This window comes from Leucopleurus acutus, assembly GCF_964270905.1.
Source record: "Leucopleurus acutus genome assembly, chromosome: 2".
Classification (NCBI taxonomy): Eukaryota; Metazoa; Chordata; class Mammalia; order Artiodactyla; family Delphinidae; genus Leucopleurus; species Leucopleurus acutus.
This window is the reverse complement of record NC_139143.1, coordinates 111,208,431-111,236,403: the sequence shown is the minus strand read 5'-3', so window position 1 is coordinate 111,236,403 and position 27,973 is coordinate 111,208,431. Positions and strand designations below refer to the sequence as shown.

Sequence of the window (27,973 nt, the reverse complement as noted above, 5' to 3'; positions counted from 1 at the left end):
AGAGGAGAGCTGGTAGGGGTGGGCGAGGAGTTTGTAGAGATAAAGTATTCTGTTTGCAAATAATGATTTTAAGGTGTCAATAGAACATTCAGATAGAGGTATGTATGTCCAAAATCAATATATAACACTTATGTGTGTTTTAAAGTTTTGGGTAAATGGTGCTAAACTTTATTTGAGTTAATTTTTGCACTCAGTATTGTTTGTGAGATCTTTTTTCATTGTTCTGTTAACATTTCCTCGTATGTCTTTAATATATTTTATTTATCCTTTCCCCTGTTGCGTGAATGAAAGCCTTTCTACTTGTCTCTTACCCTCTTTTACAATTAGATGCCCTTTCCTCTTTTCCATAGGTCACCTTCTTTGGAGACATCCTGTAAAACAGAAAACCCTTTTCCTTTAAAACTTAGAATTTCTACTTGAGAATAACCCTGAGTGAAAACATCCGTGAACATTACAAATTAATAAAGTAGTAATTTGTAAATTATTTTTCTATAGGAATTAAAATATTTATGGTTTATTACATATTCACAGGAAGAAATTATTCACTTTAAACCTTTAATAAGTATTGTAGAATTATTTCTTTAAATTTTTATTTGTTATTCTCTAACACAGATTAAGGTTTTTGAAAGCTAATATGGTATCATAAGCAAATGAAATGGTTAAAAAAAAACATGTTTCTTGTGTATAGGACTCTCAGATGGTAGTAGACTCCTTTAAGTCCGGATTTGAACCTCCAGGAGACTTTCCATTTGAAGATTACAGTCAGCATATTTATAGAACCATTTCTGATGGGACTATCAGTGCATCCAAACAGGAAAGTGGGAAGGTGGATGCCAAAACCACAGTAGGAAAGGCCAAGGGCAAGTTGTGGCTCTTTGGAAAGAAGCCAAAGGTAAAAGTCATAAAATTCCTCTATGCTAATAATTTTGTTTTAGTTTGTCATTTAAAATGATGTAGGTATTGAATGGATAATGGTTTACTATTAATAGAGAATAAATATTTTGATTTGAATGATTCAATTAACTTTTCACTTAGTAGAAACATAGAATTTTGTACCTTAATAGTAAAAATTATTTCTGGATTTAACATTTGACTGCCATATAAAAATGAGTAAAAATACTAAATAAGCTGTTAACATCTCTTAAATTATATGCTTTTGAAATTTCATTTGTATGTAGTTTCAGTTCAAATTTTTTCAGAATCATTATGATCTGACTCTAAGATCACAAAAATTGCAGTTCTCAGTTGGAATGAATGATTGACCACAGCAATAATAAAATGTCAGATTAGGTCTTATAGATCATACTAATAAGGTTATTTTTATTATCCATGTGAATATTTAATGGGAAGGGCTCAATGTGTGTGTTATTTGAAGTTTAAAAAAATCTCTAGTTTACTAAGAGAATCTCTCTTAACCTCCTGTTGAAACCCATCTTTTGATGTGCTGTTTATTTTAGATAGATAAATTTAGCTCAGCAGGTGAGCAAATGGAATAGATGTGTGCTTAATCTTCTTATCAATTTAATGACTATAAAGTGTCATAATCAGGAGAATAGATATGTACTTTTAATCTGATGTTCTGTATTAAAGTATACATGATTATTTTAATTCATTTTTCTGATCTTGACATACGAATGTAGATAAAATTTAACTCATTATAATATACCTGTAAATATCTTTAAAAGCAGAATTATAATTAACTCAAGCTTTATTCATGCTTTTCATAATATTGTCCCATTGAGAAGTTGAGAGGTGAGACTTTTTTTAAAGTCAGATCAGAGTAGCTAGGAGAGCTTAGAAAAACAAGGAATACTGAAATTTTTTTTAAAAAAGAGGTGCAACAGGGATGAAATAGAAACAGTTTTGAGAGGAAAGCCACAACGTAATGAAATTATTTTGCCTATTTATGATAATCAGTTACAATTTTAATATTTTATTTTAATAGACATTGACTATTTAGATAACTTTAACTGTAGCTGCTGCCTTTATCTCTGACAAGTATTATAGGTTAAGTATAACTAACTAGGTGGTGCTAATATTCTAGAAATCAGAAGAGAATTTTTTTGTCTAGGTCCTATTGCTCTCTCTAACCTTATAATTTGTATACACTCTATATTTTCAGTCTGTCAGCTTGTAAAAAAGTGATGAAGTGGTACATTTTTAAAAGTAAATTTGACTTTTTAAAATGACAGTTTTGGCAAAGCTATGTTAACTTTCTTATAATATTTTTATAGAAAACTTTATTTGAGATATATTTTGTAAAAAGTATGTTGCCAACAATAGAATTTTCATTTAGGAAAAAAAGCTATGCACATTTGGCTTATTGATTCCTTTCTTTATTTCCATATTAGCCACAGTCCCCACCCTTAACCCCTACTAGTTTATTCACATCCAGTACTCCTAATGGGTCCCAGTTTCTCACATTCTCCATTGAGCCCGTGCATTATTGTATGAATGAAATAAAAACAGGGAAGCCCAGAATTCCTTCTTTCAGAAGTCTCAAAAGAGGGGTAAGTTTAATAATGGGTTAAAATGCATGATGGCCTATTGTGTGTGTACTGTGGCTTTTAATACTCTCCACCCTCATTATAAGGCTCTCTCCTATATATATGTAGTTTAAAACACGACAGAATTAAGTATAGCCGCCCTCAAGTTAAAAACAACTCCTCTTTATAACATTTGAAATGCTCACCCATAAAAGAATGGTATTATAAAGAGGGTGCTGGGTACCATCATATTAGCTATTTTTTTTGTTGTTGTTGTTTATGTGAAGTCATATGTTCGCCATTGTCTTGTAATGTATTTACATTTTTAAGACTTTCAGTAATTTGTCACTGGAGTTACTCATGTAATAATTTGTCACTAATGACCTCTGCGAACTTATAAAGTATTATTTTGTTGGCAAAAAAAATCAAGTTCTATTTTAATTTTAATGGCCCTACTTTCAGAAGCATAAAACACAGTTTCCAGTAGTTAAATAAAAAATCAAAGATAGGCATGTTAAATATCAAGATTGTAGATCAATTAAGATAATATATTAGAAAGTACTTTGTAAGTTGTAAAGCCTATAAAAATGCTAGATATTATTGAGTAATGGTTATATGGAATTTGTATTGAGTAATTGTTACAGGAAGTATTTTTTACCAAATATTTCCTTTTTTTTCCCCAATAGGCTAGCCTTTGGCATTTACTTAAAACTAAATATACTCTGCAAATGAAAAGTTTTAGAATAGTAAAAAGCAAATATTAAATTGTTTCTTAGCAACAACTGTTATACTACTGATAAATTAGTGTTACTTCATTATGTTAGTCTAATTTCTTTTATGATCTGATTTTAAGACCGTGTTTGTAATATTCATAGCTCATAATTTAGATACCTTTATGAGATTTGTATGAGCATTTGTTTGGACATATAAAAAACATAGGTGTGATACTCCACCAATGAGAACTCAGAGTCTAGTAGTGTCATAAGAACTCTAATCATTAACAGCAATACACTCACTCTTGGACTCACTCTTCCTTGCAATCCCTCTCTCTTCCTTTCCTTTCCCTGCTTCTCCTCCCTTCCTCTCTCCCTCTGTTCCTTCTCTCCCTTTCATTTCTTTCTTCTTTTTCCTTCTCTGTCTAGCCTGTGTGTTTCTCACTGTTTGTAGCCCTTTCTATCTTCAAATTGCTTTAGTTGGGTTTCTCTTCTGGCCACATGTGGACAAGATACATTAATTTAGGGCAAAATTACATTATTATTTACATTTCCATTGAAACAGTATGACAAACAATTGGTTATCAGTAGTGCAGCAGAAATATCCTAGTGTATTATGTTCTTTTTGGGACTTCCTTTTTTCCTATAATGACGTGAACTTCTTTGCGTCTACCTTTTCTAATTCTGTATGTGAATGATTTAGGTTAATTTTATGACATTTTGAAAAGTCCCTGTGAATGAGTCTGTATTATACCTACAAGCACCATAGGTGCCTGTTATCACTTTTCAAAGCTCTTATTACTTGTTTTAAAAGACTTTAAGAAATCATACGTGGGATTTCTATTGCCTGAACAATAGAGTAGAATTAATTCCCATCTTTCTTCTCTTTGATGACTTAGACTTCATTAAATATTATGCTTTTTCATAAATCATGAGAAAGTACAAATAGTAATTTCTAGTAGCCATATTTTTGTAATCACGTATGTGTCCTACATATCGAGTCTACCAGGCCCAGTTACAGTACCCTACACAGTATAGTCATAGAAGTATGAAGTAAATATAATTCTTTGAAAAAAGTTTAGGCAGTTAGAACTGGGAGCCCTGGAGAGAGAAGCTTAAATATGTGCCATCTTCATTGTTATTGAATAAATCTATTGGTAGAATTTTATAACCGTAGAACTTAAAAGTATCTGCGGAGTCATTATTTCTCGTATTTCCACATATTGCTTTAATTTAAAATATTAGTACATTTGGCGGGGGGGGTGGGGGGCTAGTTCCAGAAGGCCAAAATGGTCCCACTTTTATTATTAGTTATCATGCCAAAGAAAAAAGCAGTATGCAAGATGGAAAATATGACAGACAAACTAACTAGAGATTGGAGAATAGAGCAGGAAGTAAAGTTTATTACCTTGGCATTGAGAAGTTTCTTTCTATTTTGATTGGTATTTGGTAGTTTACTAGATACTATTTCGAAATTATGTTTTCTTCCACTTAAGAATTTTCTCAATATAGAAAAAGAAGATAAGCTTTAAGAAGGCAGTTTATGTGTTTTTACATGGATTTCCATGTAAGTCCATTAAACTTACAAAGTCTTAAGGTTTCATAAAGCTGATGAGTTGTACCATTCAAAGCAGAAACTCTTGTTTTGAGCTATATATTTGTTACATCATTTTTCCTAAGTACCTGCTTTTGGCTTTTCTAAAAATTTATAATTTCTTTTTCTCTCATTCTTAAGAAAACCTATTGTATACAGTTTGCAGTATCTTTAAGGATATGAGAAATGTTATATTGGACCAGTGTTTTTGAATTTGATGGTGGTACTGGTAGACTTTCTCTGAGGGATGAGGGTTTATAATTTCCTTCTGTGACATCAAGATCTAACCTTAAATAGATATTTGGTGCACACCCAAACTTAACTACTTAATATAAAAATGAATAATTTTTACTCTATAACTACTTCATTGGAGCTTACTGGGTACTCCTTGTTTTTTTTTTAGAAGTATATTTATCTAGCAGTATCAAGTCCATGTTTTCTTTTTAAATTATTCATGATATTATAGACCTCTAGAGTCATTTTTGTAAGCTTTTATTTATCCAGAATATAGTTCTCAGGATTTTCCTGTCTTTAACTTAAATACACATAATAATTTGAATTGTCTGACTGATTTCCTTTTTAGGTCCCTTATGTATTTATTAAGATATAGTGGGTATGTGAAATTTTCTAGTTACAGGGATATGAAAATTGCATATGAGAGTATAGTATTTCTCTATTGAACGTGAATTGCTTTAAAAAAAAGACAAAATATATTTCTAATATTTTACAAAGAACTTTAGTTTTTAATATCCCCAAATCTAAGGTTAATGAACTGTGAATTTATTTTCTAATTGATAGTAAAACTAGGTTAGCTAAAAACTGAAGCATTTGATATTTCAGTTATAATTATATTATTGTTTTCTCTAAAACTATTAATATAGAAACTGAAAAAATAATTTGTATCACTTAGAAATTTAGCTGGTGGAGATTATCATAAAAGATAAATTCAAATGCTTTACCTATTTTGTTTCTTATCATCTATATGATTCTGTTTTAATAATATTTATAGAAGACCATAAATATCTTTTTAAAATTTAAACCTTCTAATCTTCTTACCAGGAATTTTGTCATAGCAAAATAAGTTGTGGTTTTTGTTCCCTGAAACTACTGACAGTCTAAAGAATGTTAAGCTTAATTTGGAAAGATAATGGATAGCGTATGTCATCTTTTCTTATCATCGTAACCATTAATATATATGGCCAGTTCATCAGAGATAAAGGGTAGATATTTTTGTCAGCTATTTATTAAAATCTATATTTTTTATGTGAAGTTCTACCTGACATCTTCCATATTCTCTAAAACATCATGACTTAGAAAATAGGGACAAGTAAAAATTTTAGAGGTCGCTAAACAAATGAAATGGATATGAAGATGAACTTTGCAAAGCTCTACCGAGTATTATGGGTCACAATGTGTGTGTGAGTGTGTTTGTGCGCACGCATGTGCATGTATACACGTGTGGATGGCAGACAGATGCAGTGCCAGTTGCAGAATCCTGGTAACTCATAGAATGTGGGTGATATATAAATATGCATATATATATTCACAATATGAGAGGACTTTGTGCTATGTCATTTCACATTTTCAGAAAGAATAAATTTTAACCAGTTTTCTAAAAATTGAAGTTATGTATTTTTAGTGTTGCTTTTCGAGCACATGGATTTCAGAATGAAAACTGAGAAATGGAAGCTATATCTTCAAAGCAAAATTCAACCCATATGTTTGTGTCCATTAGCAAATATGTATGGGAAACTTGAATCTGGGTGACTCATTATTATTTTGATAATAGTGTGTTTTTTAATGTGTCCGTACATTAAAAATAGCACCTTAAAACTAAAGTAGAAATGGTACCCTTACTGACCCATAGTATATTTAAATTCAAAACAGTATTTTGAACTATAATAATTCAGATAATGGTGTTTTGTTTAATGCATTGGGAAAAGTATTCCATTCTTTAATACTACATCTAATATTTATTTTAAATGGCTAATATTAAATCTTTTATATTCACCTTTTCAAATATTAGTATTTTGAGCATGAACAGCTATGTAAGTGAAATCCACTTATGTAAAAATTATTTTTTAAAGAAGAAAATACGTGTTTACTGATAGAATGATTACTATTTACTTTTGCGTTTCAGTTGCACTTGGAAAATATCTGCCCATTATCATCAGTGTATATATTTTTTTGCAAGTAATTTACTTTCCCAAAAGTGTGGTTAAAATTGTTTTTCTGGCATAATTGTTTGGATTGTGAAATGTACATGATTTATTTTAATATTGTAAAAAAAAGAATAAGTTATTGCATCTTCTGTATTATGGTTTCATGTGAATAATATACCATTTCTTTCTGTTTTCCATTGAACTATTCAGTGGTCGGTGAAGATGGTAAGCCTTATGTGCTGATCTATATACTGTGCCAACATTAAATAATCACAAAACATTGTTTTGTTTAATTCAAAACAAAGTGGTAACGTACATCCCCACATGTTACCTTGTATGTCTTTTCTTTTTATAATTTAATCCATAGTCCAACACATGCCAGTACCTCTGATGTCATAAAATTTAATAATAATGTGGTTAACTGTAACTCATTAAGTTCTTAAATGTTATTGGGTCTTTGTCATGTTACAGAGAATGAAATTATAGTTAAACGTCATTTTAAAAGTTACATGGTAGAACAAAAGTTTATGTTTTTACAAAAGAAAAATTAAACAAAAATGATTTTTCTTAACACTCTTTAAAAAGATCATATAAGTTTGATTTGTAGTTTATCACAAGAATCATTAGATTTTCCAAAATGTAAGAAAGAAAGATTTCTTGCTCGTTTCATTAGAGAGTCAGTGCTTTCTTCTTGTCTACTAATGAATGGGAATAAAAGCACAAATAACTTAAATATTGTGTGTGTGTGCGCATGTGTGCTTGTGCATGTGTGTGATGTTCCTTTATACATATGTTTCAAACAAATTAATGGAACTGCATTGTGAAGACCTAATGTAAAAATTATTGGGTGCTTATGTAGTTTCTCATTTTTGGAAAACAAATGAGTCTTTTTCAGACTATTGCAGTTTGGCCTTTTATGAATTCCCATGTAGTAGGAGAGGTTTTTAAATGTCTCAGAGTCTCCTTTACAGCCATAGAAAATAGAGTGAGTTTAGTTCTCATATTCTATAAAGGAATATGTTATAATGTCAAAATGGGATATTAAAAATGCAAGTACCTAGCTATCTGCTGTTAATAAATTTGAGAACAAGTTCGATTAATGATAAGTGGAAATCTGGAGGATTTACTTATAGGTAATTGTGAGTTTATTACAATACTATCAAAAAAATATTGAAATGTGTTTTTTCATTTCATTAAATTTAAAAATATAAATAAGAAAGTTTTACTTTTGGCACAATATAATAGTTTTCAAACTATTATATACCTGTACCCCAAATTAGATTAAATCTGACAACTTACATTGATAATTGACCACTAAATTTAAAGGCACCTTATAGAAAATTTTGCCATTTGTTTATTTAGGTCAGATTTGGGTGATTGACAGATTTTTATTTCTGGTGACTGGTAGATTAAAATACAAAAGCCACTTAGAAAAGATGTCCTCCTTTTTTTTTTTTAGACAGGCTTGTTGAATGTCCATAATGTTCAGGCCATTTGCAAAAAATTTTCTTATGAATTAAATGTTACATTTGATCATGGCTTACCTGAAAAGTGAGTTTTATCTTTTTTAAAAGCAAGGGAAGCACTCTTATAGATGGTGAAATAAAGCTATTTAGATGTGTTATAGGAGTCAGTGGTTCAAGGAGCAAGGATGCATTTGTTGTGGGAGCTCACTTCAGCAACACTTAAAAAATTGAATTGCATATTCTTAAAATCCCCATTTTAAAGAGAAAAATGAAGAATAATAGTTGTCAGCAATTTTTGAGTATGTAAAATCTTACATAAATATGGGCTCATGTTAAATGGAATCAATAGTTGCTAACATTGGTCTGGTTGTATAATCTCTAATAAGATAACTACGGTAACAATGACATGATTAACATTTAAGAGGAGAAAGACATCATTTGAATCAGAAGTTACATCTAAATACTAGAACTGTTTCTTAAATGATATAGTTTCTTGAATATCAAAACATTAAAAAAATTTTAGACATTAAGCATCCTTCCTAAATAAGGATTTTATCTTTCTTTGGATTATATCTTTATTTCAAGAACAACTGAGGTATGCTATTTGGTTGTACAAAGGATAATTGAAAATAAATTCCTTATTGGAATGTAGTTTCTACTTACATTTCACTTGGTGGATAGTTCTACCTTTTATTTTTTAATGATCAAGTATGTTTCGGTTCTAATGAATGGTTTAATAAATATAATCATTCGAAGACTGTGTAAAATATTTTTCATTAGTTATATTGCCTTTATGAGGTAAGTTGTTTAACTCAGTTATATAAACTTTTCATATTTTCAGTCTGAACATTTGTAATATCCCGAGTATCACGGCAATAGATTTGATTTGGGAATGTGGTGCAGTATGTTATATAAAAAATACTTTGTATAAGTGAGAAATGTTACGTGTTTCCATTTCATTGTTATTGCTGTAAGAAGGTTCATCTGTATTTATTTTAACTCTGCCGAGACCTGAATATAATGTTATACTGGTAATTACCAATTATCTGTATCTGCTGATATTTTTACCTATTCTATTTCATGATTTTTTAAAAAGTGACTGGCATCTGAGCTCTTTCTTCAATACGATTTTTTTTTTTAATACGATTGTTTTAATTAACATACACATAGGTATCTATGTAGATTTCTTTTTCTTAAAAGGAGGTGTTTGGGACTAATTTGAAATTAAACTTAAAATTGATATATATTCTTACTTTATAGTGAGTATATTTTAGAAATAAAATTTCATGAAAATATCTTTTATAATGATTTAGATTCTCTTTTCAGGGCCCAGCACTAGAAGATTTCAGTCATCTGCCACCAGAACAGAGACGTAAAAAACTACAGCAGCGCATCGATGAACTTAACAGAGAACTACAAAAAGAATCAGACCAAAAGTATTTTCCCATTAAGTTCTGTCTGCCATCATTATTCCTTTCAGAGTCTACTTTGAATGATATGTTTAAATGTGATGTATAAAAGGCTTAAAAATTATACATCCTAATTGAAATATCTTTTGAGGGAAAAATACAGTCCTAAACTTCGGAAAATTGTGCTCTGTCATATTTTTAAAATGAAATGTTAGAGTTTCTTAGGTTGCAGGTTACTTATTGGATGCTAATAGTATATATTTATGTCTTCCATAAATTTTCAAAATAGTTTGATGATTATCAAGGGTAGTTTCACCAACACTAACTACCTCTTATATTTTGATAAATTTTTATTTTGCTTTAGTATATAAATTGAGCTCAATAGAAATCTGAGGTTATAATTATTTTGTTTGCTGCAAGAATGTTGGAAAATGATTACTTACAGCTTCAGATTCATTCGTAGCTTTAATTTTTTTTCAATTTTATTAAAAGTTTCTTTTAGTTCAGTTTTGTTTTAATGAATATAGAGATTTATATATGATGAATAAAGGGTTATTACAGTGGATTGGTAACTTACTACCTGCTTTTACACTGAAGATAAAATTGGAGCTTAAACTCTGACATGAATGATTGAAGAGATTCATACTTGAGAATGATCTGAAGATAGGTGATATTAAAATAGTCAATTTTGTCTCAATAAAACTGGAAAAAACAAAGCATTAAGAGATCAACCTTAAAAAGGAGAACTGTAGGATGAGATGAGAAGAAATTTCTGTCATTTTATGTAACACATTTAAAGGATAAACAGAAGAGAAGGAATCAGTGAGGGAAATAATGGGACAGAGGTGAAGGGAAGGGAAAAGAAAATGTAACCTCCAGGAAATCAAGAAAGAAAAGAATATTAAGGAGTGTTAGTAATGTCAGATGTTAGAGCCAAGGAGAGCTAATTGAGGCATATATAGTGATATAATAGTGATATGGTAATAGTGATATGATTAGAGAAGTGAAGAGGATGAATGACTTGAATTTAGAGGGAGAGGGGCAAGTTAAAGATGGTATAGATGAGTGGGAGGATGATGATGCTGTGAACTAACATAAGGAACACCAGTGGAATAATGTGTCTGGATGAGAATATGATGAGTTTGATTTGGGACATGATGAGTTTAACAATATTTAGGAATATTCTTTCAGTCCTTGATTAAATATATATAATCTCATTTAGGAAGCAAGAAATGAGAAATGAAATCATTTTTTTTAAATTCTAAATGTTTTAAAAGACTGCCTCCATAAATTACTAACTATATACATGATCAGCTTCGTGCAGATTATCTTCAATCAGGTAATGTTTGATTAAAGTTAAAGAGATACGACTTTTACGATTAGGCTGCATGTGAGTCCCCAGAATCAAATGAAACTCTTTTATCTGGGAACATGTAAAGTAAATGTTTAATTTTATGTCTTCCTGCTCATTTTCAGAGAAGCACTCAACAAAATGAAAGATGTATATGAGAAAAATCCACAAATGGGGGACCCAGGGAGTTTGCAGCCTAAATTAGCAGAGACCATGAATAACATTGACCGCCTGCGAATGGAAATCCACAAGAATGAGGTAGATTTGTTATTTAGCAGTTGTCTAAGATAAGTTCATTTTTATAAACTTCATTATGATAGATTGGGTTTTGCTAGAATTATCTTCAAATATTTTATTTTAGAGTTTATGATCTAAAAGTAAGGTATCATTATGATCTAAAAGTAAGGTACCATAATCTAAAAGTAAGGTATCATAATCTTTCTTTTTTTTTTCTTTTTCTTTTGGCTAAGTTGCGTCTTTGTTGCTGCGCTAGGGCTTTCTCTAGTTATGGTACATGGGGGCTACTCTTTGTTGCTGTGCGTGGGCTTCTCATTGCGGTGGCTTCTCTTTCTGCGGAGCACGGGCTGTAGGCGCAGACTTCAGTAGTTACAGCATGCGGGCTCAGTAGTTGCAGCGTGCGGGCCCTAGAGCACGTAGGCTTCAGTAATTGCAGCGCGTTGGCTCAGTAGTTGCAACGTGCAGGTTCTAGGGCACATGGACTTCAGTAGTTGTGGTGCACGGGCTCAGTAGTTGTGGCTCATGGGCTCTAGAGTGCAGGCTCAGTAGTTGTGGTGCATGGGCTTAGTTGCTGTGTGGCATGTGGGCTCTTCATGGACCAGGGATCGAACCTGTGTCCCCTGCATTGGCAGGCAGCTTCTTAACCACTGTGCCACCAGGGAAGTTCAGGTATCATAATCTTTAGAATTAATCCCTCGTTGAAGTTTTTTTCCTTATTTAAAACTTTATGTAAAACTAAACGTACTATGTTTTTAATCAGCTATCAAGTTGATCATTGACCAAATTGAAATAAAGGTTTCCCTTCTGTAAGAATTACATAATTATAAAGACCCAAAGCACATTTTAAATGTAGAATATTTTATGAGCTTTAAAATACATACATTGGGCTTCCTTGGTGGTGCAGTGGTTAAGAATCCGCTTGCCAATGTGGGGGACACAGGTTCGAGCCCTGGTCCGGGAAGATCCCACATGCCTCAGAGCAGCTAAGCCCGTGTGCCACAACTACTGAGGCTGCGCTCTAGAGCCCGTGAGCCACAAGTACTGAAGCCCACGCGCCTAGAGCCTGTGCTCCGCAACAAGAGAAGCCACCGCAATGAGAAGCCCACACACCACAACGAAGAGTAGCCCCTACTCGCTGCAACTAGAGAAAGCCCTCATGCAGCAACGAAGACCCAACACAGCCAAAAATAGAAAATAAAACAAAAAGTAAATAAATTAAAAAAAATATATATATATATATTTATTGAGCTCAGTTTTGTTTTTTCCCTAAGGCTTGGCTGTCTGAAGTTGAAGGCAAAACAGGTGGAAGAGGAGACAGAAGGCATAGCAGTGACATAAATCACCTTGTAACACAGGGACGAGAAAGGTTATTTTTTGCATTTTATTTGTATTTCCTCCTTTTACCCCAAACTTTTCTCACTGTTTTGTCCTAAACTTCATACAGTTCTCTTTTTTCCTACAAGTTTGGCTTTTAATAACTCAATCTTTGAACCTAAATAATTTTCTGTTTCTTTATAATAGCTACAGGTGAAGTATGAAATTTCATATTGCTGCTCAGTTCTAGTTTGTAATGCGTCTACAAACAGAGAGGTAGGAACTTGGAAAATTCTGGGAGCTGTGGTCTAGAGGCATAGGCTCCCCAGGCCTGGGAAGATTGCCTTTAGGTTTAGATGGAGTTGGGTAGCTTATGCCAAAGAAAAATTTAACTGTCAAATTACTCAAAGTTTTGTGAAGGAAAAAAATTCATATTGTTAAATTGGATCAGAGCTTCTAAAAGGCATTTTACTAAATTTCCATGTTTTCATACCATTTGTGACATTTTCTCCCTTTGGGTAAATGTTTTTTTTCCCCCTCATAATAAAATCCAACAAATTTGGATTCACCTTAGAGAACAATTTGCGAGATCTAGTATCAAATATTGGTTTACTACCTAATTACATTGTAATTGAGCAAATCCATTTTTTTTTTTTTAATTTTGCGGTACGCGGGCTCTCACTGCTGTGGCCTCTCCCGTCACGGAGCACAGGCTCCGGACGCGCAGGCTCAGCGGCCATGGCTCACGGGCCCAGCCGCTCCGCAGCATGTGGGATCCTCCCAGACCGGGGCACGAACCCGCGTCCCCTGCATTGGCAGGCGGACTCTCAACATCTGCGCCACCAGGGAAGCCCGAGCAAATTCAGTTTTTAAAAAATTTTATTGGATTATAGTTGATTTACAGTGTGTTTCAGGTGTACAGCAAAGTGATTCAGTTATACATATACATATATTCATTCTCAGATTTTTTTCTCATATAGGTTATCACAGAATATTGAGTGGAGTCCTCTGTGCTACATAGTGGGTCTTTGTTGGTTATCTGTCTCATATATAGTAGTGTGTGTGTGTTAATCCCAAGATCCTGATTTATTCCTCCCCTCCACATTTAGCAGTTCATTTTTAATGCTCCCTGAGTCTCAGTTTCCTAAAATATAAAATAAAGATTAAAATACCTGTCATACAGGGTTATTAGTAATGGATGAAATAATGTAGGGGTCCCCAACTGCAGGGGTGGTGCACAGCAGGAGGTGAGCGGCGGGTGGGCTGGTGAGTGACGCTTCATCTGCCACCCCCATCACTCTCATTACCGCCTGAACCATCCCGTCCCCCCACCCCCGCCTCGGTCCCTGGATAAATTGTCTTCCACGAAACCGGTCCCTGGTGCCAAAAAGGTTGGGGACGACTGAAATAGCGTACATAAAGCACCTACTAGTAAAATACCTGTGCTAGTATGTGCTTGACAAATGTTAATTTCTCCTTCTCTTCCTCTCCATTATCACTTTTTGAAAGTATATATCCTTAATATATCAAGAGATAGTCACAAATACACTGGTTTTTGTTATTAGGTAAACCCTAGATTAAAATAATCTAGTCCCTCTGGTTTGTGTTATTAAGAACTTGGCTTCCAGGAATACTGAAAGTACTGCTAAATCTCATCATGCAAATTATGAAAATATTATTCAGTCATTTGATTCTTTAGCAAAATCAACATTTTTTTCTCTTCTTGAAGTAAAAATTTACAGAAAAAATGCCTTTGGATTACCTGCTTTCTGGGATTTGCTTAGTTACTAACTTTCCTCTTAACGTGATTAATTGGAAATTAATTTTACTAGGAGTCTTTTGGTTTTCAGTGACAGGATGAATACTCTACCCATACTGGCTTAAACTGAAAAGGGATTTTATTGGCTGACTTCAGGGAGAGCTTGATCTAGGAACTCAGATGATATCTTCAGTACTCCGTTTCTCTCCACCTTCCAGTTTTGCCTTACACTGTGTTGGCTTCATTTAAAGGCTCTACATGGTGATCTTCCAAAGCTCTTAAGCTCATATTTCTCCAGGTTCACGTCCAGTGGAAAAGGAAGGGAGCTTCTCTGAACAGTCCCAAGCAAAAGTCTTTGTGTATCTCTCATATCTTACTGGGTTACATGCCTACTAGTGAACTATTCACTCTGGTCATACAAGTTCTGTGCTAAGATGGACCCTCTGGAACCAGGACAGAGCAACTCTACCTGAAGCCTGTGAACTGAACATGGGTCTGGGTGGGTCCCCTAAGAAATTTTAGGGTTTTCTTGAAAAAAGAGGGGGTGATGAATCCAGGATGATAAAAACCAAATGTCCATGACATTTTTCCATTTTATCTCTGGACCCAGTGATAATGAGACATACTTACCGAATACATGTTATGTGCCTAGAACATTGTAATCTTTTAATTTTTAATTTCAGGAAATTCAACAAAAGCATTTTGAATTAGAAGACACACACACACACACACACACACACACACACACACACATTTCAACATTTAAGAAAATGAAGACTTAATTTGGAACTGTGTCATGGTTATTTGATTCTCTGAATTGATCCTGAGGAGATCAACTTGTAGGTAATATAAAAAGTTCCCATGTACTTGATTAGAGATAATTTTGTTTCATAGCCCTGAGGGAAGCTATACTGATGATGCAAACCAAGAAGTCCGTGGGCCACCCCAACAGCATGGTCACCACAGTGAGTTTGATGATGAGTTTGAAGATGACGATCCCTTGCCTGCTATTGGACACTGCAAAGCTATCTACCCTTTCGATGGTATGATTTTCTTAATACACTGTAATTGATAAAATGGGTTCCTTAAAGTCTACATACAGAGTCATGCACTGTAGTGTCCTTATAGCTAAATAAGAAAACTATAAGTGCCAGAAAATTATAATCCCAGTTCATTAGTGTGAATATTTTTGTTTTAACTACATTGCAGGTATAGAGATTTTTCTTCCATACATGACATTGAAAGAAAATTACCTATGTTATCAGCATCCTAATAAAGATTATTATTTAATTATCAACTTTGGTTGATACAGAATTTCCCAACTTTGATGTACTCATCAAAGTTGAAGCCGCTTGAGCATGTAGCTCAACCCAGAAAGTGGAAGGCTGGTAAATATCACTTCAGGCTCTTCCTTGTAACTTGCTAACATTGAGCGGCAGGTACTAGGCAAATGGCATAGCTGAGTGCCACCACCATATGCTGACCCTGTAGGCCATATTTTCAGGTGAGGGAAGGAGGAAACGTGGTAGCTTCTGACTATGCCATCCTTCCCCCTGTGATAGTTGGAGAAGAGACTCTATAAGGGGAGGAAGGCATTGTGGCCCTCTCTTACAGGTTTTTAGTTACCCTTCCCTCTCTTGGACTTTGAAAAATCGTTTTCTTCATTTCACAGAGGAGCAAGCAGAGTAACACCCTTACAAAGAAGTTATAAAATGGTGTATGAATTTAAGGCCCTTCCCTACCCATCCATTGTTTTGGTTTTTAAATTGAGTAGTTTTTAGTTGCTGCTCATTCTGAGAAAATAGTATTAAATAAGATCTTGCTATAATTTGCTACAGAGAGTAAGGGAAGGATTTAGTGTATGTTAAATAAATATTCATTTGTGAAAACTGTTGCTGCTAAGCAGGTTGGGAATGGTTGAGGGATTGGGAAGAAAGAGAGGCCTGAGGCTGATGAAGTTTTGAAGGAAGTTTGTGGCTATGATCATTCTGCTTCTACCATCACCAGAGTTGGACCTGTATTTTTCTCTGCTCTCTCCTCAAATTATATTCTTTCCTTCTTTCTTCCAACCCTCTCACTGTCTTGTTACTATTTTGAACTTCATGAATTTTCTAGATAACAGTGCCACTCAAATTTGGGGAAGGAGTTGGAGTAGTGAAATAGGAGTTAGCATACCCTGTCAAATCATACAGTGTTGTTGTAGCTCAGATACTTCATCTATTACATGGTGCCGCTGTTAATGCCAGCCTCACGGGTTATTGTGCAGTTCAAATGAGGTAAGTATATGAAACTGTTGGGTAAACTACAAAGCATCATAGAGGTGTTGGTAATGAGAGTCAGTGGGCTCATAGTTCTATTACATTGAAATCTAGTAGGGTTCCACGTTGTTTTTTGTTGTATTTGTAACTTTTATTCAAAATTATTGCTATACTTAAATTATGCTTGTGCTCATTTAGGACATAATGAAGGTACTCTGGCAATGAAAGAAGGTGAAGTTCTATACATTATTGAGGAGGACAAGGGTGATGGATGGACAAGAGCTCGGAGACAGAATGGTGAAGAAGGCTACGTTCCCACATCATACATAGATGTAACTCTAGAGAAAAACAGTAAAGGTGCAGTAACTTACATCTAAACTAACCCGGCAGCTTTGTAACATGTATGACATAGGAACGATAACAAAATGAAAACACAGTCAATGGGTGGGAAAACATAAGAAAGCTGAAAGGGCATCCAAGATTTATTGTTCACTGTGTGAGCTGAGTGTAGGCTCGATCTTAGAGATGTGACTATTACAAGAAACTGTTCTCGTGACGCTTTACCATTTGAGTGATGTTGGTGTGAAGCTTAATTGATGCCTTTTGCTTTATGTCCTGCTTAAGTCTGTGTGAAGGATTTGTGTTTTTCTGCCTTATAAATCATAAAATTTAATCTACTGGGCAGGAATCCATCCTGTAGAGGGGTAGGGATAGAAAGCTCCCTACCCCTCTACATTTTGCTTCAGGAAACACAGTGACTGTAGTGAACTCAAGTAAAACTGCTCTGAAATGCTTGCTATAAAAAGCTGATGCCCAAAAGAGGGGTTTGGTCTAGGGGTTTGAAATTGTAGCTACAGTTTCTAGGAAAAATGTAATAATAGTTGGCTAATTGGATAAAATACGAATGTAATCATTTTCATTTTTGTCCTTATTCTCGACTTCAGTTTCCTAAAGGAAGAAAACAGGCACCTAACACATAATCTGTTTTAGTAGTAGGCTAATCAAGAGACGTGCAAAATAAACGGGCCTGGTCTTGCTCTTTAAGTGAATAAAATGGCTTTCTTTTAAGACCCAAGGATATTTTCAGGTTTTCTAGTAATTTTCAATAATGTGCAAGCTTTCTTCTAAATTAATGCTTGTATTTTTCATCTTTAAATGTCTTTTGAGAAATACCACTTTAGTGATACTAGCATTTAGCAATTATACATAGGAAAGTGGATTCTAAATAAACTAAGAGGAAATCTTGCATGGAGGAGAAGTACTGGCAAATTTTGCTTGAAAGAAAAAATGACTTTTTTCACTAACTGGGTTGGAGGAATATATCTCTGTCATCACTGAAGGCATTTCCTCATTTTAGCTGAATCGTCAATTATTAGGAGTTTTTTTTCCAATTTTAATAAGCATTTGTTGGAAACACTGTATAATCAAGACATGTGCAGTGCTAGTTGTGTAGGGGAGTAAAGTGAGGAAGCAATTAAGAGACTGGTCCTTAATTTTGCTCATGTTCCAACATGTTCTGGTGTTTTTAATAGCTGACTATAAAATGATTTTAGAGACATTTGGGATGGACACTTTAAACTGAACACTCCTTTTGGTCTTACTAAAGGTCTTCAGTAATTGTTCTTTTCTTTTTCCTCCTGGACTGCAGGTTCCTGAAGAGGGTTTCTGAGGAAATGGGCAAGATGTTGAAGGAGGTTACATGCAGCTGCTTTTGGGGGGAGGGTATTAGAGTTGTCAGGCTCAGAGAGAGTGAGAGAAGCAAGTTGCATGAGTGCATGCAGACATGGTTATTTTTTTACTAACTTCATTAGCATTTCCGTACATTGTTTTAAAAAATCATTGTAATACCAACCCTTAAACTTGTCAATTACAGTTATTCACATAAAGGAAAAAAGCCAACAATGGCTAACCTTTTTTTTTTCCATTTATTTTACTGATATCCAAATCAGAAAGAATGCAGAGCTGTCCTTAAGTTTGTCATATCTGACTGTCCCAACAGGACTGTCCATTGCAGCTCTTTTAATTGGCTTTTAGACCCATTGTCTGTTAGAATCCTTGCCATTTTTGACTGTTCCAAGAGGACTGTCCATCGCAGCTCTGTTTAATTGGCTTTTAGACCCATTGTCTGTTAGAATCTTTGCCATTTGTCAGTGTCTGCCTGCGTCACCTCTGTGCTTGCTTAACATCCTGTTGCATGTCTAGAGTGATCGGGTTTAGATTTTTCAGGCATGTCTTTATAATCCCTTGTTCTTGTCAAAGCCTTTGTTTTGTTTTACATTTGTAGTGCAAATCACTTTGTCAAACATCTCCAGCACTAATGTTTCCATCCTAGTATTTGTGTACGCTGCTATAACTTCCCCACTGCAAAACATTCCAGTTTTGGCATTATGAAGAAGCAGTTTGTGAACCTGAAGTATTTATGATCAGAAGAAAAAACATCTCTGCTCTAGCCTACAGCCCAGTTGAAAGAACTCTTTGAAACATGATACATCTTCAGCACCTCAGTCTGGGAAGAATCTATAGTCAGCACTGAAATCCTGGCATAATAAACACAGAAGATACTCACCACCTCAAGACAAAGGACTGTTGTCAGAAGTCAGCTGCTTCCATTCAAACGCTGCCTTAAACTAGAGTGCCTAAATCTGCTGATTGCCAACACTACCACTACAGTATCCCACAAAGGGCTTTATGTGTCAGCTCAGTGCGACCTCCATTAACTCGGCAGTGCTGCTATAGCTGCCGATACAACCTCGGTAGGTGGCTTTTAGAGCTCTACCATGTTTGTTGGTGCATCTTCAAATTTACGCATCAAACTAAAGACATGTCTGAGTCCATTTTACTTAGTGTTTTTATGAGAAGTTTTATGGACCTCCCTCCCATTGTCTTCTGATTTGGGGTTACTGTTTTCTCACTTAATTATTACAATGATAGTCTGTTTCCAAGTGATGATTTTATTTGAACCACATACAATTTAGTGAAACTTTGTAATGATCTATGTGCACTTTTCCTTGTAAAATGGGAGTTTCTGTATGTTTATACTTGTAAATATAATTGTCATCAGTGCCCCTACGCTCATGTTGCTCATGTTGTCCTCCCTCGCATTTGTGATTCTGTTAATGACTTGTATCTTAACTAATTTCTTAGTGACATTTAATGGGGAGGTGGGTGGGGGTGGGGGGATATTTGTAACATGGAAGCTTCATTAATTTGGTTCTTTACTGTTTTGAAGGAAGAAAGAACGTGAAATGGTCTGTGTATTGTTGGATTTCAAGCGATATTTTAGAAACTGTGTGACTGCTTTAATAATTTTTCCCAGTGTTATTTGAATCGTACTACCAGTTATACTAAAGCTGAATGACAATTGTGTGAAAGTCGATGCCTTCGTAAGATCAAGTACTCCCATTACACAGCTGACATGATAGTGTATTACCTTTAAGGCTAGTAAACTATGAAGTTTTAGATTTTAAATCTCGTTACAGGGTTATTTATATAAAGTGACATTATTCAGTACTGACAGACTACATAAAGTAGTTTTCAGATCCAGTGCTATTTTTATTTTAAAGGTTAGCAATGAAGAGGAAACCTGAGCTGGCTGTGTTTGTCTTCTGTACAAAGCCTGAGGTGCTTGTGCTTTTTGGCAACAGCCACAGAGGGCAAAGTTTAAGGCTTTCTTGTGAGGACTAACTGTTCTTTTCAAGCTACTGTTTGTTTTTCTTAAAGCAGGATTTGCTTCCGTAGGAGGCAAGTTCCCTCACGTGGAATAGTGCAACCTGTGTATGGGTTATTACAATAGGAAAGACATTTGTACTTGCACAGTTTAAATCATTCTTAAATTTGAATATGTGAATTGTCCAAAAGAAGTCTTTAATTTTTTCAGTAATTTTTACTCTTTTTGTGCACATGTTGATTTCTTAATGTAAATGCTTTGTTTAAGATAGTGTTCTCTGTTGAGAATATTTTCATGGAATAAAATAATCTTTTCATGGTCAGTTAAGGTGTATAGTATTATCTCTTACTGCTGTGTGAACTAAAGAGATATAATGGTTTTGTTCTTGAATATGCTAAGTTCCAGGTAATACAAAGTAGATGACCAGGTTCCACAAGTGGAAGCATCTGTGTTGGGCAACAATTTTTGTAAAGCAGTTTTGAAAATTTTATTCTAGTTTTAGTTTCTCTCAAGCTTTCTTAAAGGGAAAAAAAGTTAACTTTCTTTACAGTGAATTTAAGTTAAGGTAATAATTTGTATATTTTAATCTTTGTTCTACAGTAGCTATGTTACACAGACTTTGCTTTTACACCATCCTAGCCTCTGCATCCATAGGAACTTTCCCTATACTACATAGATTGATCTAGTCAGCATTTCCCGTGCTTCTGCTTGAGTTCCTGATCAGTCAGAGAGAGCACCTGTGTCTTCATCGCATTTCAAAACATGGGAAGAGAATATTTGCCACAATTAGTGTCACATCAGTGATTTTAGGAAGTCTTAGTTTCAGAAGATTAACCTTTTTAAAAGAGCAAATCTGAAACTATGACTAGTAACTTCTAGAAACCCTAAAAGGGGGTAAAACTCAGGGTTTTATTCTGAACAATGAAAGGTTGCAACTGTTGAGATGAAAATTTAGAGATCCACGCCAAGCTTGGAAGTAGGGACACACAAAACAAAACAGCAGGAAAACAGTGTCAACCAAAAAACTCAACAATGAAAAGGACTTTTACTGTCTGAACCAAGATCAGGGAAGTCAAATCATACTTGGTAGAGAAAGATAACATCCTCATAACAGTATTAAGGAAACAGTAAAAGGAAAAGGATCTTCAGACTTGTTGAAAAGAATAGGTTTTCTTTGTGAAGAAGGTATTAGTGCAGGTGAAAAAAATACTAAAAAAACCCACCAAGCCTATTTCAATGAGCTCATATACCTGGGGTCAAATATTCCTGAGTATAGTCACTGTCTGTAATCTAAGAAACTATGGAAAATATAAGAGATGCCAAAAGATAGGGGGATGGGAAAATACACATTTAAAAAAAAAATGTTTTATGGTAATATGGTTGATTTACAATGTTGCATTAATTTCTGCTGTACAGCACAGTGATTCAGTTACACGTATATATATACATTCTTTTAAAAATTCTTTTCCATTATGGTTTATCACAGGATATTGAATATAGTTCCCTGTGCTATGCAGTAGGACCCTGTTGTTTATCCATTCTGTAAGTTTGCATCTGCTAATCCCAAACTCCCAGTCCATCCTTCCTTCACCCCCCTCTTCCTTTGGCAACACAAGTCTGTTCTCTGTGTCTCTGAGTCTGTTTCATAGATAAATTCATTTGTGTCATATTTTAGATTCCACATGTAAGTGATATATGGTATTTGTCTTTCTCTTTCTGACTTCACTTAGTATGATAATCTCTAGGTCCATCCATGTTGCTGCAAATGGCATTATTTCAGTTTTTTATGACTGGGTATTATTCCGTTTGTATAGATGTACATCTTCTTTATTCCTCTGTCGATGGACATTTAGGTTGCTTCCATGTCTTGGCTGTTGTGAATAGTGCTGCTGTGAACATAGGGTTGCATGTATCTTTTTGAATTATAGTTTTATCTGGATATATGCCCAGAAGTGAGATTGCTGGATCATATGGCAACTCTATTTTTAGTTTGTTGAGGGACTGCCATACTATTCTCCATAGTGGCTGCATCAATTTACATTCCCACCAACAACGTAGGAGGGTTCCCTTTTCTCCACACCCTCTCCAGCATTTGTTATTTGTAGATTTTTTAAAAAAAATTATGGCTGTTTTGATGGGTGTGAGGTGGTACCTCATTGTAGTTTTGATTTGCATTTAATAATTAGTGATGCTGAGCATCTTTTCATGTGCCTGTTGGCCACCTGTATGTCTTTGGAGAAATGTCTGTTTAGGCCTTCTGCCCATTGGAAAATATAGATTTTGAAGAGTAAGTTCTGGGAAGTTTGACAACTCTTAAAAGTGCTAGATAATTTTGTCAACATTTAAGAGAAAATGTAATGGGCAACTGACCTAGGTCCTAAGAATAAGTCATGTCTAGTTAGCGTCATTCCTTTCTTTAGATACAAATGGGAAATTCTACAGACGTAATTGTCCTGATTTCAGCACAATTTCAGTAATTGACAAGATTTCATACTCATTTTTATAAGATTGTGAGAGCATTGTTGTAGAGAGTAGGAGCTTGCAACAAGCTGATTTGGTAGACCCGAAATGTTACCTCTGAGGAGAACTTCTTGTAGAAAACATATGTATATTATGAACCATTGTAAAATAAACATAAATCTGTCAACTCAAGAAATAGAAAATTATCCTCTCCATCTCCTTCAAAGATAACCATTATCCTGAGTTTCATGTTTATTGTTTTTTCTTCATTTTTATCACATGGATATTTTTTTCTAAACCTGATGAGCTTTCCATGTTTTGAGCTCTGTAAAGATGGTTTTATACTCTGTTATGAGCAGGGCTCATATTCAGCCAGTGCACACTGATATAGCCACAGTTAATGCTGTAGAAATATTTCCTTACTGGTGGGTAAAATAATTCTGAAAAGTTGTAAAACTGTAGTTAATCGTATAAGTTTCACTACATGTGGTTTATCTCAGAAATCACACATTACACTGATGCATTTCTGGTTTGAGCACTGGGGACAAAGTCGAAGGGCTTACTGTAGATATACTATTATTTCAGGTGTTGGGGAATCTTCTTGATTTCATAAACCCTTGGTTTCGTAAGCCCTTTGTAAGCTCTGGACAACTAAGCTGAGGAAGACCTCCTCTGTTCCTCCTCCAAAGAAATGCCTCATCTTGCTCAAGGGGAGGAGACACATCGAAGCTCTGGTAGCAGCTGGGGAGACTGGAAGGGAGTGTGGGTAGACACTGGTGTTTGGGGACATAGCCCCTTGTGGTGCAGTAATGACCCTTTAGATTTTTTTTTTTTAACATTTTGTTTTATTTGGCAACTTATTTTGTGGTGGAGGGTAGCCTGCCTTGTTCATTGAAGAGGTATGAGGAGAGAGAAACTACCAGCCTTTGTTTAATACCCAGAAGAGTATGCTAAGTGAGAGCACAACTGCTGCTCCCCTGGCTGGTCTCAGACAGGAGTATCACAGTGTCCACTCTCTTAACCTCTTAAAAGTTCAACTTTACTCTCACTTGCCTGGGCAGACCAAACTGCTTGGTCTCAGGGCCTGCAGAAGCCCCAGTAGACTGGCTCAGTTGATTTTTATTCTCCCCGCTTTCTCCTTCTGCCTTTGTCCTAAATCATGACTGGCACCAACCAGCCATTGCTTATTTCTTAGTCAGCCAATGTGGGGGACAGAGTCTTGGGTGTGGAATGAGACAGACATAAAACACAAGCTCCCGGTTCTGGCAACCAGGATCATCAGTCCACACCCAACTTGCTCCCTCTTCCTCACACTCTCTACTCTCTTTCCTCTAGCGGGGTGCTCCTGCCACTGTCTCTTGGCATACAGCCTGCATCCAGATGGTACTATTCTGTCCAGTGAGATGAGATGAGGATCAGCTGCATGTCCTCTCTCTCCAGGTGCCGGACAACACATTAGTAAGTTAATAACTAGCAACTGAAAGGGGGAAGTCATTGGAAGAGTTTGCAGCCCTGTGTTAAATCATGGAGGCATTGTTCAGCTGATGGCAGCCATGTCGAGCAAAAAATTATACCAGCTCAACTATTTAATCAAATTATTTGGAAGTTATTAGTGATTGATGAATTGTGCCACTTTCATCACTTGATAAACAGTGTTATGTAGTTTAAAGAATAAAGGGGATTATTTTACTTGTTGATTTGCACATTGATTTGTACATTAATTCATGATTTATGTATTATTAATATCCCACTTGTTAAATATTTTGCATATTGCATGGTATCTTCTGAGAGTTGCTTTTTTCACTCAACAGTATTCTAAGGTTTATCCATGTTTACACATAGTTCATTTTACTGTGTATAGTATTCCATTATATACATATACAGAATTTATCCATTCTCTTGTTGATGGGCATTTGGGCTATTTCCTGAATTTTGCTAGTATGAATAATGCTCTTATGCACATCCATGTGCATGTTTACTGATACAAGAGTTTCTCTAAGATCTATACCTAGGAGAGGAATTGCTAAGTTATGGGTTATATTTATCTTAAATTTAAAACGGTAATGCCGCATTTTCCCCTTAAAGTGATTATAACATTTTTACGTAACTACAAGTTGTATATAAGGGTTATTTATTCTCCATATCCTGACCAACAATTTAGGAGTAAGACTTTAAAATTTTTTTTTTTTTTTTACAGTTCAATGGATGTAAAATAGCATTTCATTATAATCTTAATTTGCTTTTTCCTGACTATTGATGAAGTTGAACATCTTGTCATATTTACCATTTGTGTTTCCTCTTCTGTGAAAAGCCTGTTTATATCTTTTGCGCATTTTATTCTTTGGTTGGTGTCTTTCCGTATATATTCATGGGAGTTCTTTATGTATTAAAGATGCTAATAGTATTAGTTATCTCTTGCTGTGTAACATAGCTGGTGACTCTGGCTCAGAGTTTCTCAGGAGGTTGCAGTCAAGGTGTTGGCCAGGATTGCAATCATCTCAAAGCTTTGACTCAGACTGGAGAGTCCACTTCCAGGATCATTCACATGATTGTTGGCAGGCCCTGTGGACCTCTTCATAGGGATGTTCACAGTGTGGCATCTTGCTTCCTTCAGTGAGTGATCCAAGAGAGAAAAACTCGGGATGGAATCTGCAGTCTTTTATAACCTAATCTCAGATGTGAGTACCATTACTTCTATGTACTTGGTGATGCAAACCAACCCTGGTATACAACACAAGGATGTCAACATCAGGTGGCAGGGAACATCTGGGGCCATCTTGGAGGCTGCCTACCATACTAATACTTTGTTATTTTTATGTGTTGCTGATACCATCTTTCAGTTCTTTCAATTTATCTATGATATCTTTTGATGAATAGAAGTTCATTTTAATGTAGATTGATCAATCTTTCATATTTAATGCTTTCCTATCTAGTTTAAGAAATTCTTCATTCAAAGTAAAAAAGATATTCTGTATTTTTTTCTAAAAGTGTTATGGTTTTGCCGTTCACATGTGGGATCTTAATTCATCTAGATTTTATTTCGGTGTATGATATAAAGTAAGGAACATCCCCGCCTCCCGCCTTCATTTGCTTAACCAGTTCAAGAATTATTTATTTTAAAAAATCATCCTTTCCTCCACTGATGGGCAATGTTACTCCTGTCATATGTCAAATTTCTAATGATAGTTTCTTGATTACTGTAACTTAATCATGAGCTTTTATATTTGGTAGAACAGATTCCCCCCTCCCCCCGTCTTATTTTCCCAGGATGGTCTTGACTTCCTTGCCATTAAAGTTTTAGGAAAAGCTTATCAAGTTAGCTTGAAAAGTCGTATTGAATTTTGAGTGGAATTGCATTGAGCACTCAAATGCATTGAGTGCATTGAGCTTATAGATCGTTTTAAGAACTAGTATCTTTTAATACTGAATATTCTAGTTTATGAGCATGGTTCCTTCGTTTACTACTTTTCAGTGGTTTTCAGATTTTTTAGAATAAAGTTAAAAAAAATTTTCACCAAGTTCATATTTTGTTACAAATATGCCTAGGTATCACATATTTTTTAAAATGTTTTAACGTGTTATTATAAAATATTCAGAAAATGTATAAAACATAAATGTACAGCTTAAGTTATTAGAAAGTCAATAACTTTTGAGTCAGGCAATAAAGCATTACCAGCACCTCAGAAACCCACCACATCCCTCTCACAAATTATACCGTTCCCTCTCTCATAATTATCCTGACCTTTTTAAAAGAATTTTCAATTTCTATGTATTTTTATGCTTTATGTCTCTTGTAAATAGTATAAGATTTTTAAAAAATTATTTTATTTTTGGCTGTGTTGGGTCATCGTTGCTGCACGGGGGCTTTCTCTAGTTGTGGTGAGCAGGGGCTACTCTTCGTTGTGGTGTGCGTGCTTCTCATTGCAGTGGCTTCTCTTTGTTGTGGAGCGCAGGCTCTAGGCACACGGGCTTCAGTAGTTGTGGTTCGTGGGCTCAGTAGTTGTAGCTTGTGGGCTGTGGAGCGCAGGCTCAGTAGTTGTGGCACACAGGCTGTATTGCTCCGTGGCATGTGGGATCTTCCCGGACCAGGCCTCGAACCCATGTCCCCTGCATTGGCAGGTGGATTCTGAACCACTGCACCACCAGGGAAGTCCAGGTGGTTTTGTTTTAAATTTAGTTGGTCATCTCTGACTTTTAACTGGAGGGTTCAGTCTGTTTACATTTATAATGACTGTGGATGAGTTCGGACTTATTTCTGCCATCTTTGTGCTGCTATTCATTTCACTTTTCGATGTCTCATATTTTTTGTTTGTATTCTCCATTTTTTTCCTCTACTAGTTTGAAACTTTGTAATTTCTGTTCTTGTAGTATTTAACCTTGATATTTTGCATACTTACTTAAAGCTAATCAGTATCTTAATCCTTCTACTGACTAAAAGAATAACACTTTATCAGAACTCTAGTAACTGATCACCCCACTCCTGGTTTGTGCTACTGTTTTAATTGACTTTTTAACATCACATAGTAGATACTATTTTTAGTGTTTGTCTGGATACACCTCTAAGTTTAGCAGTTTCTCTGCTCACCAATCCTTCTTAAATCTCAGACCTTTCTTCTGGATGAATTCCTTCCTCCCCACCTCCCTTTCCTTCTTGAGCTCTACTGAGATGCATTGGGTCCTTCTATTTCAAATCATGTAACTCTTTTAATCTTTCTCTTCTGTTTTTCCTGTTCTTATCTCTGCTGTATTCTGGGCATGGTCTTCAGATATGTCTATGTGTTCATTTAAAGCTTCAGTTGGATCTAATCTTCTGTTTATTATTAGCATCCATTGGATTTTTGATTTCATTATTATACATTTCTAAAGCGTATATTTAGTTTCTCTTAAACTCTGATCATTTTTAATACTCATTTCCTGTTTGAGTTCATGTTTTCTTTATACACATCCATATATGAGTGCTTTGCATTCAAAATATGGTAATTCCAGCATCTGAAGGTGTTGGGGTTCTAAATCTTTTCTTCCCCAGCATTTTATTTTTCATGGCACTGCTTCTGCTTGTCTGGTTTTTATTAATTTTTTTTTTTTTTTTTGTGGTAC

At 34.8% G+C, this 27,973-nt stretch overlaps 1 protein-coding gene across 3 annotated transcripts in view; it reads left to right on the top strand.

Annotated features, from left to right (window-relative positions):
• The window catches only part of FNBP1L (formin binding protein 1 like), a 119,069-nt gene extending 98,343 nt beyond the window's left edge, over nt 1-20,726 (top strand). Inside the window, exons 9-16 of one of the 3 annotated variants that reach the window (XM_082834059.1) lie at nt 689-892; nt 2,352-2,510; nt 7,166-7,180; nt 9,748-9,857; nt 11,307-11,439; nt 12,690-12,784; nt 15,386-15,534; nt 16,948-20,726. In XM_082834059.1, the coding sequence (XP_082690185.1) occupies nt 689-892; nt 2,352-2,510; nt 7,166-7,180; nt 9,748-9,857; nt 11,307-11,439; nt 12,690-12,784; nt 15,386-15,534; nt 16,948-17,126 (1,044 nt within the window). In that variant the 3' untranslated portion in view covers nt 17,127-20,726. The remainder of the gene's footprint in view (nt 1-688; nt 893-2,351; nt 2,511-7,165; nt 7,181-9,747; nt 9,858-11,306; nt 11,440-12,689; nt 12,785-15,385; nt 15,535-16,947) is intronic. The other 2 variants (XM_082834058.1, XM_082834057.1) reach the window with 2 other exon arrangements.
• Nucleotides 20,727-27,973: the final 7,247 nt, after the last annotated feature.